Genomic DNA, 16,581 nt, shown 5'->3' on the forward strand with positions numbered 1-16,581 from the left:
CTGATTGATAATAAAATGACAGTATTATATATGTACGCCATTTGTTGAGTAGTTAACTGAATCTTCCATAATGTACCAGGTGGCAACAGACAAGCATAAGGTATCTTCCATTTTGAATCACTCAATAGTTGTAAATGCCAAGTTTAGGACATATATGATCAGTAAATGTGTTGGGTGTATATATTAATATAAACAATACAACTTCATTGTTACAACATACAATATTAACTGCTGGTTGGATTATGGTCTATTGACCAATGTGGGGGTAAGTATTGTGGCTTCATTGACTCAACAAAATGTTTCCGCCAAGAACTTTGAAATTCTATCAACTTCCCTTCTTGAGTGACTGCGTCAACAACTTTCTGACCGTGACCAATAAACTCATCATTAGCACTCCTGCAAAAAAGGCACTTTATTTAAAACACAGTGAAATCTTAGCCTACCTATAGGATCAAGAATTATGGCTCAATGACAAGGTGGTCTTAGTAATGAGGTCATGAACTACACTTTGGGAAACTAACTCATATAGCAATGTAGGATGCACTACTTATTGGTGTTTATGTTGTGCAAATTTCAATATCACATCACAAGCCCAATGAACAGACTTTCGATCAGTGTGCAGTTTTAGGCTATAAGAATTATCCACCTAATGACACCATGTATGGCCATATTGTGTAAACACACATTCCTCAAGAAGTTCTTTGTGGGTTTAAGGATTAAAGAAACAATACAACATTTCACTACAACATTATTAAACAATATCAATCATGTAGTACAAACACAATGGCTGCTTTTATATCGTTCTAGTGTTGTACTGATCACATTACGTGAGGCTAGATTGAGAATTTCTAATAGAGCAGTCAAACACTCTAGCATAACAGTTAGTTACTCAAGTACTTTTACATTATCACATTTAGTATTATCATAATTTTCTCCATGATATAGATACCGTTACACTAAATTAGTAACTAATAATGTAGCCAGGGCATGAAACAATCACCTTGGAAGGTGCACCAAGGGATTGCGATTAAACTGGCTGATTGATGTCCCCCTTGCTGATATAGCAGTGATCGCATGCAACGACACCTGCTTGCCCAGTAGCAAGGGGCGGGGCTGGTGAGCCTACTGCACAAACCTTGGATCAACATTTGCAGCTTCTTGGATCATATCATCTGTGATGTCATCTGTATTGCAGTATGTCTTAAGTGTCTCCAGTAACTGCTGAACTCTTGTCTCAGGGATCTTGTGACGACTTAGGAGTGCACTAATATATTAAAGGTCATAGCACACAAGAACACTAACACACACTCCACCACTGTTACAACATACACAGTGTTAAATCAAAAGTCTACAAATGTGCTCTATAGCTATAAATCAGTGCAAACAAATCAAAGGGAAACATGAAGGACAGTATTGTTATATATGCCACTGTGCAGTGCTTGAAATAAGCAGACAAAAATGCTAGGACATAGCACTAACTAAACTATTTTTGATCAGACACTTGTAAAACTTGTTCAGACATTGAAAACTTTTACCATGAAAAAATATTATATTAAGTCCGATATGCATTTGTCTGAGTAAATTTTGTACCAATTTTGGTTGGACATGATGTCCGACCAAAATAGAACATGCTCGGACAAACACCAATTTTGGTTGGAAAATGTCCGATGTCTGACCATTATTTCAAGCACTGCTGTGGCATGGGCGTTCTAAGGTGCTGCTCGGTGTTTAACTCACATATTGCCTGGGCAACATCATGGGAAAGCGGTTTACCAATGACTTTGATACCCAGCCAGTTCAAAGAATTGATGCGCTTTGACTCATTATATTGAGTGACATAGAGCTTTGTATTGTGGGACTCGTTTCTGTAGATGTTGCTAAGCTTAGTACATTTGCTAAGATAGACTAGTTGGTTGTTACTAAAGGATAATGAAGGCACAAAATAATTGTTTGGGCGATTGTGGATGTGTATTTCTACCCACTGCGTATCAGCCTTTGAACAGACCATGGAACAGCAAAGCTACTACTGCTACGGTGAAATAGGTTAGTAACTTACAGTCCAAAGTACTTAACTTAATACAACAACTTACTTACTGTCCCAATAGCGAAGTTAGTTGGCTTAACTCAGTACAAAAATAATAACAATATAAACTCCATCCCACAATCGCAAGTTTTCTATCATTGCGTGTTGAAGCATAGTAAGGTATTAATGACGTTTTAACGTATGGACAACGTTTTGATGGCTATTAGCCCACGCTACTATCGATCTTCAGATGCTACTGTATAAAACAAATGGGATGAGTTCTCGTTAGTTATTTCACCTATTAGATGAGTGTGCCCCAAGTGAAATATATCACTTATTTTACGGTTGTGCTGACATGTACACCTGCAACCCTCAGGCCTGCGTCCCTCGGGCTTTGGGTGTATATATCCCTCGCAGCCATGGTATAACTATTACATATTACACATACTACACAACTATATATAACACAATATGGTACACTTCTGTTCTAAAGATCTCTAACAAGCATAAAAATTAATTGTATTTGATGGTAAATAATTACAGCCTAACAACTATACTGCATAGCTGATTTTCATAACAAGAGACAACAACAATCACTATAAGCTTAGACTACAGTACAGATAAGAAAGGACTTACCGAGCATGATTCTTAACTTGTTGCAACCATACATCATTCTTCAGTTTACCAGTTCCATTAATTGGTGCATTGTAATATGATGCAAGATACTCACGATAGTAACTATCATGTTGGCATGACAACCGGTGACATTGGGGACACAACAGCAGTACATCATGTGACAAGTGGTCCTTCATGTGAACTGGAAAGTGTCTGTAATGACATCATCAACATCATAAACATGTGACAGATCTGAAGCTCCCATGAGCATAAGTATATTGTATAATTATCCCTTTGACAACTGTAGGCTTATAGTTAGGCTTTGACGCATGCCTCTATACAAACTCAAATAACTTCTCAGGTATTAACAACAGGAAGATCCCACAGATACCACATTACTTACTATGAACTTCCCAATAAAATGGCACCAAGCATCGAAAAATTTGCCGTTCATCACACCACTTAGAAAAGAGCCTTCTTCATCAAATGTCTGCAATGGCTGTACACTTGTGTTCACTAAACAAGGCATATTGTCGCCATACTTAATGCTATGGCCTTAAACTAAGCACCATTAGAATTGTCATGCACTACTGAATTGAGTGGTATTAAACCAAGCACCATTAGAATCGTCATGTGCTACTGAATTGAGAGGTATACAATAGATCATGTGATTCTTAAATGGACGTCCGTATCAATTAAAACGACGTCTAGTTCCGGTGAAGACGATGTCTGCCGTTCATCGCTCTGTATCAAAAGTACTCTTTAGTGTTGTATAAATGTTCTTGTAGCGCTTGAAAAAAGTTTTATTTCATATACCGTAGAGTCGGGTTGTTAAGTGCATATTATTTGTTAAGCACATACACATTTCTTGTAATTAACCATGGCTGTTAAGTGCACATCGAGAAATGCAAGGCTCAAGACGTGACAAAGCTACACATGGGAAGAAACGTTGGAATTATTGGAAATGAATGTATCCTCGAGCACTTAAGTCTCTCTTGAGGTCTCCCTTCACTGTGTATGCAGCAAATCAACCCTTCTGGATTGCAATATTCTTGTTCATTACGAAGGATTTCACCTAGAAATAGACAAATATCCTTACACACTGGCGTAGTGACTGGCACGAACTACTATTACAGCATAGCGATTCTGTATTAACACACAACAATTATTTATTGGGAGTATGCGCCTAACAGATAACATGATTTTTTTACAAAAGTTTTATCCAAAAATTATAAGTGCATATGCTTAACAACCCGACTTTACGGTATAAGAATATCCCGCTGTGCAATAATAGAAGCCTGACGCTCTGCCTACAGTACATACATATGCATAATTTCATATTCAAAATTAATTCTGCTTTTGAAAGGATAATTACATAAACAAGCATTCTATGAACTGTATTTGTACTGGTTCACAGCAGCAGCTCATATAATAAGTATTTGTATATTTGAGTAGGGGTCATAGAAATATAATGCGATCAGTATAAAGCCCAAGCCTCCACAGTACAGGTACTACCGTACTATATCATGGTGGCCTCCAGTACAGCATTCGCATCACAACCTTAAATTATTCCATAGGAGTCAATCTTCAGATAACAGTAGCATGCTTATGCAAGTGCTTACAGGACAACACAATGCAGATCAAGGATGTAAACCCCAGTGTGATATGGTGTTTTCGAGAGAAGCTGAGTGTTGAAGGACGGTTAAATAATATCATTCAAAACCTATAAATATTCTACAGCTTACTGCCCTCTGATAGTCCTGTAGCTGCCTTTGCAGAGTAGTCATGTGGAATACAGTGCTTCTTCGTATTGTTCATAATTATGGAAACCATGAGTATTTACCACACACAGTACACACAGTACACACAGTACACACACACACACACACACACACACACAGTACACACACACAGTACACACACACACACACACACAGTACACACACACACACACACACAGTACACACACACACACACACACACACACACAGTACACACACACACACACACACACACACACACACACACACACACACACACACACACACACACACACACACACACACACACACACACACACACACACACACACACACACACAACATATACACTAACTTGCGATATTCAAGAGGAATAACATGTTTCCGGATAAAGTTCTTTTCTTCTCCACAGACAACACATCTATCTTCCTTCTGTGCCAAATAAAACTTGCGGTCCTCGTGAGGTTTCCCTTTTGGCTCAAAATGAAGCTTAACTGTTGGAGGTGACTCATCCACCATTTCTGTAGAAAAAAATTGGTATCATTAAATTCAGTATACACTCATAAAATATAATACAGAAGCCATTGTGGACACACCATAGCTTTTTGGAAACAAACATTTTACATAGCTACATATGGTAGAGTAAAAAGCATTAATTTTGCATAACTATGGTAAGGTAACGACATACCTCCCAAGTTTCTTTCCAAGTACCAATCCAATTTCTTTCTGCTAACAATTGACAACAGTGTCCCATCAGGAGCTAACAGCCGACAGTTATGGTAGTAGGGTTGTTGACATACCAACTGATTATGATGGGGTTTATCATCAACTTTAGATGGTACCAAACCAGATTGTGAACTCTGCATGGAAGATAAAATACACATAAACGTTTTCTGAAATAGAAGCTTAATGGTTTACAACTCTTATCATGCTTACATACTCTGCTGTACTTTATTTAGAGTAAAGTAGATCTAATCCAAAACAGCCAAGCTGTAAAAAAAGTGTGCGGCCCTCAGAAAGGCTATGGTGAAAAAAGATGTGAAATCCAAGGTGGCGGCCAAGAAATGGCTGTGATGGTAGGTTAGTGGTAAAAATTTTAATAATGACAATTCAGGTGAATTTTTGTGCCGCTTCACAAAAATTCACCTGAATTGTCGTTATTAAAATTTTTACCACTAACCTACCATCACAGCCATTTCTTGGCCGCCACCTTGGATTTCACATCTTTTTTCACCATAGCCTTTCTGAGGGCCGCACACTTTTTTTACAGCTTGGCTGTTTTGGATTAGATTTCATTTCTTTTTGTATTTGTATACCCCAAAGCCGGCCTATGGCCAGCTTTGGGACTTTTTTAACCTATGTTTTTTTCTTTACTACAGGAAGAAGAAAAGATGAAGTAGATGTACTTTAAATATTTTATCAGTAAATGTACAAATTATATATACTGTATAATACATATGTGACCGGATTTGCGAAAAGGGGTCCAATTTGCCAACTTTGACAATTGATAACTTCAGATTGGAAAGAGCTATTGCCTTGATATTTGGGCAGTGGTGAGCACCACTATAGCTGAATACATGGTGAAATGTTCAGGTTAATAATTATGTTACTTGAACACTGAGTTATGGTCTCCAACATTTACGGAATTGGATGTGTGTGGAAGACCCCTTTTCGCAAATCCGGTCACATATATTGATTACAGAAATTTCCATGGTGGTTTCTTTGTAACTGAACACTCTACAAGGTGACTTCTTCTAATTGCTCTCTCTACAGGGTGAATTGTTTGTAGCTGAACGATCTACAAGGTAACTTCTTCTAGCTGATCTCTCTACAGGTGATGTGTTTGTAGCTGAATTTTGTATAGGTGATTTGTTTGCAGCTGAGCTCTTTACAGAATGGTTTCTTTGTAGCTGAACTCTCTAAAAGGTAACTTCTTCTAACTGATCTTTCTACAGGGCAATTTGTTTCTGGCAGAATTTTCTACAGGGTGATTTCTTTGCAGCTGAACTCTCTACATGGTGGTTTCTTTGTAGCTGAACTCTCTACAAGGTAATTTCTTCTAGCTGATCTCTCTACAGGGAGATTTGTTTGTAGCTGAACTATCTACAAGGTAACTTCTTATAGCTGATCTCTACAGGGTGATTTGTTCGTAGTTGAATTCTGTACAGGTGATTTGTTTGCAGCTGAGCTCTTTACAAAATGGTTTCTTTGTAGCTGAACTTTCTCCAAGGTAAGTTCTTCTAACTGATCTTTCTACAGGGTGATTTGTTTGTAGCTGAACTATCTACAAGGTAATTTCTTCTAGCTGATCTCTCTACAGGGCGATTTGTTTGTAGCTGAATTCTGTACAAGTGATTTGTTTGCAGCTGAGCTCTTTACAGAATAGTTTCTTTGTAGCTGAACTCTCTACAGGGTGATTTGTTTGTAGCTGAAATCCCTACAAGGTAACTTCTTCTAGCTGATCTCTCTACAGGGTGATTTGTTTGTAGCTGAACTCTCTACAGGTGATTTGTTTGTAGCTGAACTCTACAAGGTGATACTTCTAGGTGATTTCTCTACAGGATTCCTTGTTTCTAACTGAACTCTCAACAGGGTGATCTGTTCATAGCTGAACTTTCTACTGGGTGATTTGTTTGCAGCTGAACTCTCTAAATGGTGGTTTCTTTGTAGCTGAACTCTCTACAATGTGATTTCTTCTAGCTGAACTCTCTACAAGGTGACTTGTTTCTAGCTGATCTCTCTACAGGGTGACTTGTTTCTAGCTGAACTCTCTACAGGTGATTTGTTTGTAGCTGAACTCTCTACATGGTGGTTTCGTTGTAGCTGAACTCTCTACAAGGTAACTTCTTCTAGCTGATCTTTTTCACTGCATATTTGTTTGTAGCTGAGTTCTCTACAGGGTGATTTGTTTGCAGCTGAACTCTCTACATGGGAGTTTCATTGTAGCTGAACTCTCTACAATGTGACTTCTTCTAGCTGAACTCTCTACAGGGTGACTTGTTTCTAGCTGAACTCTCTACAGGTGATTTGTTTGCAGCTGAACTCTCTACATGGTGGTTTCTTTGTAGCTGAACTCTCTACAAGGTAACTTCTTCTAGCCGATCTTTCTACAAGGTGATTGAGTTTTTTGCAGCTGAACTCTTTACATGGTGGTTGCTTTGTAGCTGAACTCTCTAAAAGGTGACTTCTTCTAGCTGAACTCTCTACAGGATGATTTGTTTGCAGCTGGATTCTCTACGTGGTAGTTTCTTTGTAGCTGAACTCTCTACAATGTGACTTCTTCTAGCTGAACTCTCTACAGGGTGACTTGTTTCTAGCTGATCTCTCTACAGGGTGACTTGTTTCTAGCTGAATTCTCTACAGGTGATTTGTTTGCAGCTGAACTCTCTACATGGTGGTTTCTTTGTAGCTGAACTCTCTACAAGGTAACTTCTTCTAGCTGATCTTTCTACAGGGTGATTTGTTTGTAGCTGAATTCTCTACAGGGTGATTTATTTGCAGCTTAACTCTCTACAAGGTGACTTCTTCTAGCTGAACTCTCTACAGAGTGATTGATTTTTTTTGCAGCTGAACTCTCTACATGGTGGTTTCTTTGTAACTTAACTCTCTACAGGGTGATTTGTTTGTAGCTGAACTCTCTACAGGGTGATCTGTTCATAGCTGAACTCCCTATAAAGTAACTTCTTCTAGCTAATCTTTCTACAGGGCGATTTGTTTGTAGCTGAGTTCTCTACAGGGTGATTTGTTTGCAGCTGAACTCTACATGGTAGCTTCTTTGTAGCTCTACAATGTTACTTCTTCTAGCTGAACTCTCTACAAGGTGACTTGTTTCTAGCTGATCTCTCTACAGGGTGACTTGTTTCTAGCTGAACTCTCTACAGGTGATTTGTTTGCAGCTGAACTCTCTACATGATTGTTTCTTTGTAGCTGAACTCTCTACAAGGTAATTTCTTCTAGCTGATCTCTCTACAGGCCGATTTGTTTGTAGCTGAACTCTCTACATGATGGTTTCTTTGTAGCTGAACTCTCTACAAGGTGATTTCTTCTATAGCTGATCTTTCTACAGGGTGATTTGTTTGTAGTTAAACTCTCTACACGATAGATTCTTTGTAGCTGAACTCTCTACAAGGTGATTTCTTCTATAGCTGATCTTTCTACAGGGTGATTTGTTTGTACCTGAACTATCTACATGATGGTTTCTTTGTAGCTGAACTCTCTACAAGGTAACTTCTTCTAGCTGATCTCTCTACAGGACAATTTGTTTGTACCTGAACTCTCACATGATTGTTTCTTTGAAGCTGAACTCTCTACGAGGTGATTTCTTCTAGCTGATCTTTCTACAGAGTGATTTGTTTGTAGCAGAACTCTCTACAAGGAAACTTCTTCTAGCTGATCTCTCTACAGGGAGATTTGTTTGTAGCTGAACTCTCTATACATGATTTGTTTGCGGCTGAATTCTCTACATGATGGTTTCTTTGTAGCTGAACTCTCTACAAGGTAACTTCTTCTAGCTGATCTCTTTACAGGGTGAATTGTTTGTAGCAGAACGATCTACAAGGTAACTTCTTCTTACTTATCTCTCTACAGGGTGATTTGTTTGTAGCTGAACTTTTTACAAGGAAACCTCTTTTAACTGAGCTCTGTACAGGGTGAATTGTTTGTAGCTGAACTATCTACAAGGTAACTTCTTCTAGCTGATCTCTCTACAGGATGATTTGTTTGTAGCTGAACTATCTACAAGGTAACTTCTTCTAGCTGATCTCTCTACAGGGTGATTTGTTTGTAGCTGAATTCTGTATAGGTGATTTGTTTGCAGCTGAGCTCTTTACAGAATGGTTTCTTTGTAGCTGAACTCTCTACAAGGTAACTTCTTCTAGCTGATGTATCTACAGGGTCACTAGTTTGTAGCTGAATTCTCTACATGGTGGTTTCTTTGTAACTGAACTATCTACAAGGTGACATCTTCTAGCTGATCTTTCAACAGGGTGATTTGTTTGTATTTGAACTCTCTACAAGAAATCTTCTTCTAACTGATGTTTTAACAGGGTGAATTGTTTGTAGCTGAACTCTCTACAGGGTGATTTGTTTGTAGCTGATCTCTATACAGGTTACTTATTTCTAACTGATCTCTTTAATTCTGTTCAGGGTGACTGCTCTATTAGGATGACTGCTCTATTAGAGTATCTCGATCTCGCACTTGCTACACCAAGTTGGATTTCGTGTTATAACTCCGTGGATTTAAGTCTGATTCTTCTACACCATTGAAGAGCCTTTCTAAGATGATAACTCCATCTGTACAGCGATTTTGAAAGCATTACCCCAAGCGGTTTACTTGGTAGGCGTGGCAAGCATAATAATAATAATAATAAAATAAAAATATTAAAAATTAGCTAATCTCGATTGCGTAATTGTTACACACTGTTGATTTTTTCGCTGTATCTTCCTGGTTTTTAGCTCGATTTCTTTCAAACCACAAAAGGTTTGAGGTTCAATAGTTAACCTATTCACCCACCGATTTTCAGCTTCTTCCCATACGCGGTTTACCCTGTAGGCGTGACAACATATTGGTGTTATTTTTCGTGCATAATCGCTCATAACTCTTTGTCTGTTTATGGTATTCCAGCCAAAGTTGGTACCGAGATGTGCCTTTATACCCCCCTTCTGTGTGCCAAATTTCAAGGCAATCGGATAACGCGTTCGAGTTTTATAGCAGTTTTTGTAAGTGTGCGACAAGAAAAAGAAAAATAAGAAGAAGAAGAAGAAGAAGAAACAAAAAAACGAAGAAACTCAGCCAATTTTTGAAGTCGCATATCTCGGGAACGCGCGAAGCGATTTCGCTCAAATTTGGAATGTAGAGTGCTGCAGTTGGGGGGCATGTCCACAGCAAAAGTCGTCTTGTTTCATCAAGGAAGCACAGAGCTACGGAGGTGCGAAAATTGCGTTTTCTTTCTTCCTGTCAATATACTCACGGGTGTTACGCGCCGGCTTCTTGGGCCGCACGACACACTACCGTGTGTCTTGATTTTGATTACTTAAATGAAGTACAGTGGAATCTCAGCTTTGAAATTTGCTCTGTCTTTCGGTTGACTGAATAAGTCAAAATAATTGCACTGCTGCATTGAGTGATAAGGTACCCTGTAAGAGGGATCTTAAAAATCAAGCAGTGTGAAGGATTACAACTTCACATTTCTGAACATGTGTGCATATATAAATTTCATGTAATCCTTTTTTCTAAATAGAGGCATCTTATCATGCAAGATAGGGCATTGAAGTGACTGCTCTATTAGAGTGTTCAAATATTCTTAATAGAGCACCTCAAATAAAAGCCACATTCACCACGTATGGACAACCTTGGAGATACAAATTGCTTAGTTAACTTGAAATTATCTGGTGCCCGGGTAACTGAAGTTTCACCATAACAACAGCCGTAACATTACCACCTAAGACAACCTACTAGGGATGCCATGACATAGAAAGTTTTATGTCACATGTCATAGAGGTTTATGTCACGACATAAGCAATTCTTAAAAGTTTCACAACTGAAGCTGTTACTTATGAAACTGTATAGCTATTTTGACTCAAACATGCAAAAATATCAACTTAGCTCAACGTCAGCAACATTAACTATGACATCAACAACCAACATTGTTTATACTTATTTGTCAACTACACGGCAATTTTTCTCATATTTATTGCATCAAATTTGATCAAAATAAATGGAAAAGTGTGCATTATTAGGAGATACTTATGTCACGACAAAGAAACCTATGTCATATCATATCATGGAGCTTTATGTTACGACATGTCGTATGTCACAACTATTGTGGCATCCCCATAACCTACCGTATACCCGGAAATTTTCGCGGTACGTAATTTTCACACTTTTCACAGTCAGTAAAGCTACCATGAAATTTTATCATGTGAAAATTTATGCAAGTCCTACAAATTTCAACTCGCCTTACTAATAAACTAATAAATCAGTGTGGCTCCTGGTGTGTGACAGTGTTGTAGGCATATGCATACAAACTATATCACACTTTCCCGATTTAAAGTAGGTATGGCTCACAAACGAAGCTGGCCTACTGCATGCCTCGTACAGAGATTGCTGTTACTGCGCTACTTAGTTCAGACGTGCTTTAGCAATCTGTACGTTGATTGAAGTAAATATATCATTTGGCTGTGTGGTAGAGAACAAAAGTTTCGAATCGAACAACAGCAATCCATCAAATTTAAAATGTGAAAATTCTGGGATAAGAGGCACCTGTAAACTTAAAACTTGAAAGTCCTGACTAAGGACAAAATCGTGAAATATACATACCGCGAAAATTTCCAGGTATACTGTACTGTTACACTGTGTATGTGGCAACTGATGTTTCACCATAACAATAACTACAACATTACCACCTAAGACAACCTACTATGTTACACTGTGTATGTACCTTCAACGTGGATGGTGAGGGATCCGGGATGTAGGGCTTGTGACGATAAACAAGGTCTACAATTCCTTGACACATTGAGAACAAACAACTATAAAACTCTTTTGTGAATCTAACATCACTTGAGTGAGACACTGGGAGCTCATCTTGTCTGTCTTTTAACCTATCACAATATTTGGCCACAGGATGTTCATGTAGCAGTTGGGCAACGATTAGTGGACGTGGTTGTGGGTGGAGCTGTGCTAATGAATGATCTGCAGCAAGTTCTCTTTCTTCCACCACTTGTAGTTTCCTCTTTACCAACACATCAACAATATCAACAGCAACAGCAGCGTCTGCAGCAGCGTAGTGTTTCTAATGTGAATAGCACATAACATCAAATCTCCATAATAACGTAAAGAAAGAGGAGAGAATCCTACTACCTTGTATTTTATAGTCATAGCAAAGGAAAAAAAACTGGTTTCTGTATATTATTACATTTCCACAGCGAGTGTTGATAATCTGATAAATGGAGGTTGGATATGTGCAAGTGAACATTTGTATTGACCAAGGCCTTCAGTTTAGGTGCACTTCAAGTTTGGTGTATTCAGCAGTCTGCCACATTCAACCCCACTACTCAAAGCACATAAATCATCCTTGAAATTTTAGGGGATTATGTGTGTAGTAAGTTTGTCAGTGGGATTAACATGTAGTACTACTATAGAGAGAGCTTATGCACTTGTAGTCAAGCCCAATAACCAGCAGAGAAAGCAATATGAATGCCAAAATTTCCCACCAGAGATTCAGAAAAGGCAGGCGGACAATGCTAGCATGGCCTCACAGAGAATGAGAAACCTGTATACTGGTCTTTCAGTTTCACCCTAAGTAACACAAGTATGGTTATTGCTAAACACTTTTTATTACCTAATCTTTGTCGTGGCATTAGAAATATGCAATAAACAGTAATAGCAGTTATATCATATCCAACCACCTCTACCTCAAAACACCGAGCTGTGCATTGACAGGCTAGTGATGAGATGTCTCCTCCACAGGGTCAAAGAACATCACTTTAAAGCTACACATACCATACCTGAGAGTTGCTTAAGCGAACAGCTTCCCAGTTGCTGCATCGAATATGATAAGATTTGGGCAGCTCCATTCCTAGTAGTAATCTTGTCAGGGATTTCAAGCTAAGATGGTCCTCCCTGAGGATATACAACATATACACTAGTTCACACTAACATACGTACACACTTCACAAACCACATACATGCAGGTCGTTAAGGGGTATAAGGAGGAGAGGCTGCTTGTGTGAAAAATTAATGGGAGTAGACTGAAGCAGAATGAGTGGACTTTTCTTACTCAAGGAAACAGCAACTGCACAATACACTACACACTCACACATGTGCATGGCTACACGCTACACTTTTACTTACACTTGGAGTCCACTTCGTATATACAAATATCTCAGATCTACAGAGCCATTAACTTGGCAACCACACATCTTGTGAATCCTCTTCACATCATTGGCAATTTCAACTCCAAACTTAAGAATGCTACAATAACAGAATACAAAATGATTTAGTTCTATTAAATTGTATATGTTCCAAGTGGGTGGATAAGTTGGCCTTTGTATATATAACACTTCTTTGTACCAGGCTTTAACTATCACGATGGTGGTTGGCTGCCTGGTGATTACTTTTATCTTCTCTGTGAACTTTCAAACCAAAATAGGCAGCACATATTCTAAGTTTGTTTTAAGTAACATCAAGAGTTAATAATAAGAGAGGAGAGTGTCTAACGCTGTATAGGCCTGTAATAGATGATTGCGCAGAAGTTAAACGGCTTCCTTTCCGTGTAACGTACAGGCTTCTAGTATTTGTTCGTTTCCTTACCGCAATTAGTTTAGCCGCACCGTGATGAATCCTCGAGAATATTCGAAGACTGAACTAAAGACTGAGCTGTATGTACAGGGAACAGTGTTCCTTCAATTGAAGAATGCTCAAAGGTAGGGTAACATGGCGACGCAGTGAAAATTCGAAGCGATACTCCGCCTTTGGTTCAGCGTTTATTGGTTTCTCAGACGCTCTCCCCCAGAGTTATCTTCGAGGTTAACAGCAACACTTCTTTACGCAACAGAGCGATGCTCTTCGTGGTGAACTTGAACATCGAGTTGAACGCACGCCCTTGTGTCTGGGATAGCCTTTGTGGTTAAATGCGAAAATATACTAGCCAGTCTGTCGTTACGCGGAAAAGAAGCCGTTTAATTTCTGCGCAATCATCTGTTACAGGACTATACGGCGTTAGACACTCTCCTCTCTATATTATTAACTCTTGGTAACATCCTTACACACACACGCATAACTCTTAAAGCAAGGTGTAGTTCAATGACATGAGGCAAAAAAAGGTTAAGGCTTTCTTGAATACAACACAATAAATTTCATAACATATGTGTCCATAACTACATGCTTACCTATATCACTGTTTATTAGCAGAAGTAAAAGGGCCTGGTCAGCAACTTGCCTGTCCTCTAAGCCACTGAAGTGGTCTAGTTTATCATTTAGAGGTACAGTAATAAAGCTATTGTTGTAAAAGACTTCAACTAATCCATAAGGTTATCAAGTGAAGTGTTGACAAAGGTACTGAGTTATTATAACATCAGTACTGATAAACTTGACATGGGTAACCTCTTGACAAATGAAAATAAGCTTCAAGGTCATGCTACATCTGTACATACACATCATGGGCACAACACATACAACACACTACATCACATATACGCACATAAGCACCCGGCCACTACAACACACAACAGATAAAACTGACCAGTCAGGTAAAGGGGTGTAAGTACCAAGGGGTAGGTAACGAGCCAAAATCGTCTACAAAATTTCAAAGACGACTGCCCATATTTCATCTTTCAAAACAGATTTTAGTTCAAACTGCACAAATTTCAGGCAATATTTCATCTTTCAGAAATAAATTCAGATGATCTATGAAATTTCAGGCCGTTACCTACCCCTCGGTAAGTACAATTATGACTACCCACACCATAGACACACCTTTTATTAGCAAGGACTGATTCCAGCGTGGGCGGTATACCATCCACCATTCTACACACTTGTATGAGGAAGCAGTTACCATCAGGTAGTGCCAGTTGTAGCAGCGCTACTGGCTTGCGACTCCACTCACAATCAAGTCCAATCATCTGAACATTATCCCAGTCCACCTTGCTCAACTCGGCCTCGCACTCGTCCGCTCCAGTGAACACCTTGATACGACCACTGTGAACCCGATACGTCCGCAAACGAGACGTGTCCACTCGTCTCTTTCCGCCACGTTTGTACTTGTACCCAGAAATGAAACTAATTCTGAAATACCTGCACGTCACGATAGCTCCAACTAGAAAGACAAGCACATCATTAATCAAGAGGATTTACCTACGTACTATACACTCACTGACTGCAGCTGAAACTAACGGGATGAGATAATATTGTCGACTTTGTAACGTGCCCATCTCCTCGTGGCGCATGAAAATGTTAGAGCACACATGAAAATATTAGAGCACACATAGAATGCTACACCCACGCATTAGATTGCATAGATCCTTTAGGAGGTATGCTTAAGGATAACATGATAGCTAGCTATAGTCGGTACACGTTCACCTGAGCCCCCGCCAAATATAATATAGTATCAAAGAGGTGAACATGTGTTCATTTCCAATGGTTTTGTACAGGAACAAGCATGTTTTCATGTTAGCTAGCTATACTACATGATTGTGCGCCTGAATCGTCCGTACTATTATAAAATGTATGGGATATTTTTAAAGCCTTATAACTCACTTGTTCTTGCCCGTATCAAAGCGCTTTTTTTGATTAACAGTTTGGGCGTTTAAAGGCTTCACAGCGCTACTAAATGTTTGGGCAGCTGGCCCGTCACAGTGTAACAAAAGTTATTAACAAGAAACAAGGGCTCGGGTGAAAGCGAACAGACTATAGCTACTTTGAAAAAAAAAAATCATTTAATGGCTAGTATAGTTATCCACCGACACCCCTTACCACCGCCCAGATGTTAAATTACTAGACAAATACTGACGGAAGAGTCAACATCCAGGTAAGCTATTATAATAGGTAGTGCATATCACATCTGTGCTCTATCCGTACGAGATATGTACAAATCTTGATAGCCATATAAGTTTCCATTCATTTATGGATCTGGGAGAAAACCATCAAAATTAATGATGGAGTACATATATTAAAGAATGTAGCTATAATAGTCCTCGGTCACATGTACATGTGACCACTTGTATGCATGGTCCTAAGGAAGAACCTGCATGGGCATGGCAAGATGTGAATATTAAAAAAAAAAACAGCAATTACAAAAGAAACATTATAAATCTAATAGCTACTGCTGCTCTTTATTATCCCAAAAATACTGATCCTCTCAGAGGTTAGAATACTTTGGTAGGCAGCATCATCTAAACATTTCCTTACAGTAGATTTGGGGAGTTATGGTAGGGTTGGAAAATTTGATGAAAATAAGATAGCTTCCAATGGAGGCTGGTTGGTAATGGCCAAGTGTTGAAATTATAGTTTCATAATAAGTGGAGATATTTAATCTGTCAAATTCTGCAAATAATTGTAAATATTCAACTTTCAATTGCTTTCTATTCCATGCTGATTCTACAGAGTCTAGTGGACAAGTCAATTCCAACATAGCAATAGAATGGACTTGCAAATTGTACACAACAATATCAGGGTGATATGGAGTT

The 16,581-nt window shown here is 38.8% G+C and overlaps 2 protein-coding genes across 2 annotated transcripts in view; both read right to left on the reverse strand.

Moving 5' to 3' along the window:
* LOC136257520 (uncharacterized) overlaps positions 1 to 16,581 on the reverse strand; it is a 258,968-nt gene that overhangs the window by 159,201 nt on the left and 83,186 nt on the right. The gene's annotated exons all lie outside the window — the stretch shown is intronic.
* LOC136257512 (exonuclease 3'-5' domain-containing protein 2-like) lies at positions 171 to 15,390 on the reverse strand. Its single transcript, XM_066050735.1, has 10 exons — positions 15,270 to 15,390; positions 14,873 to 15,212; positions 13,250 to 13,369; positions 12,904 to 13,018; positions 11,838 to 12,188; positions 5,087 to 5,258; positions 4,754 to 4,919; positions 2,660 to 2,851; positions 1,136 to 1,264; positions 171 to 396 (listed from the first exon to the last, which is right to left on the reverse strand). The coding sequence occupies exons 1-10, from the start codon at positions 15,340 to 15,342 to the stop codon at positions 225 to 227; spliced, it is 1,830 nt and encodes a 609-aa protein (XP_065906807.1). The 5' UTR covers positions 15,343 to 15,390; the 3' UTR covers positions 171 to 224.

The sequence above is a fragment of the Dysidea avara genome, chromosome 1, assembly GCF_963678975.1.
Source record: "Dysidea avara chromosome 1, odDysAvar1.4, whole genome shotgun sequence".
NCBI lineage: Eukaryota > Metazoa > Porifera > Demospongiae > Dictyoceratida > Dysideidae > Dysidea > Dysidea avara.

Excerpts from the sequence above, each read along its gene's own strand:
- LOC136257512 (XM_066050735.1), bottom strand. The coding sequence starts at position 15,342 with ATGCGCCACGAGGAGATGGGCACGTTACAAAGTCGACAATATTATCTC. Across the intron at positions 15,213-15,269 it reads GTTAGTTTCAGCTGCAGTCA|TTGGAGCTATCGTGACGTGC; the intron begins GTGAGTGTATAG and ends TTGTCTTTCTAG. Across the intron at positions 4,920-5,086 it reads CTTGGAAAGAAACTTGGGAG|AAATGGTGGATGAGTCACCT; the intron begins GTATGTCGTTAC and ends TTTTTTCTACAG.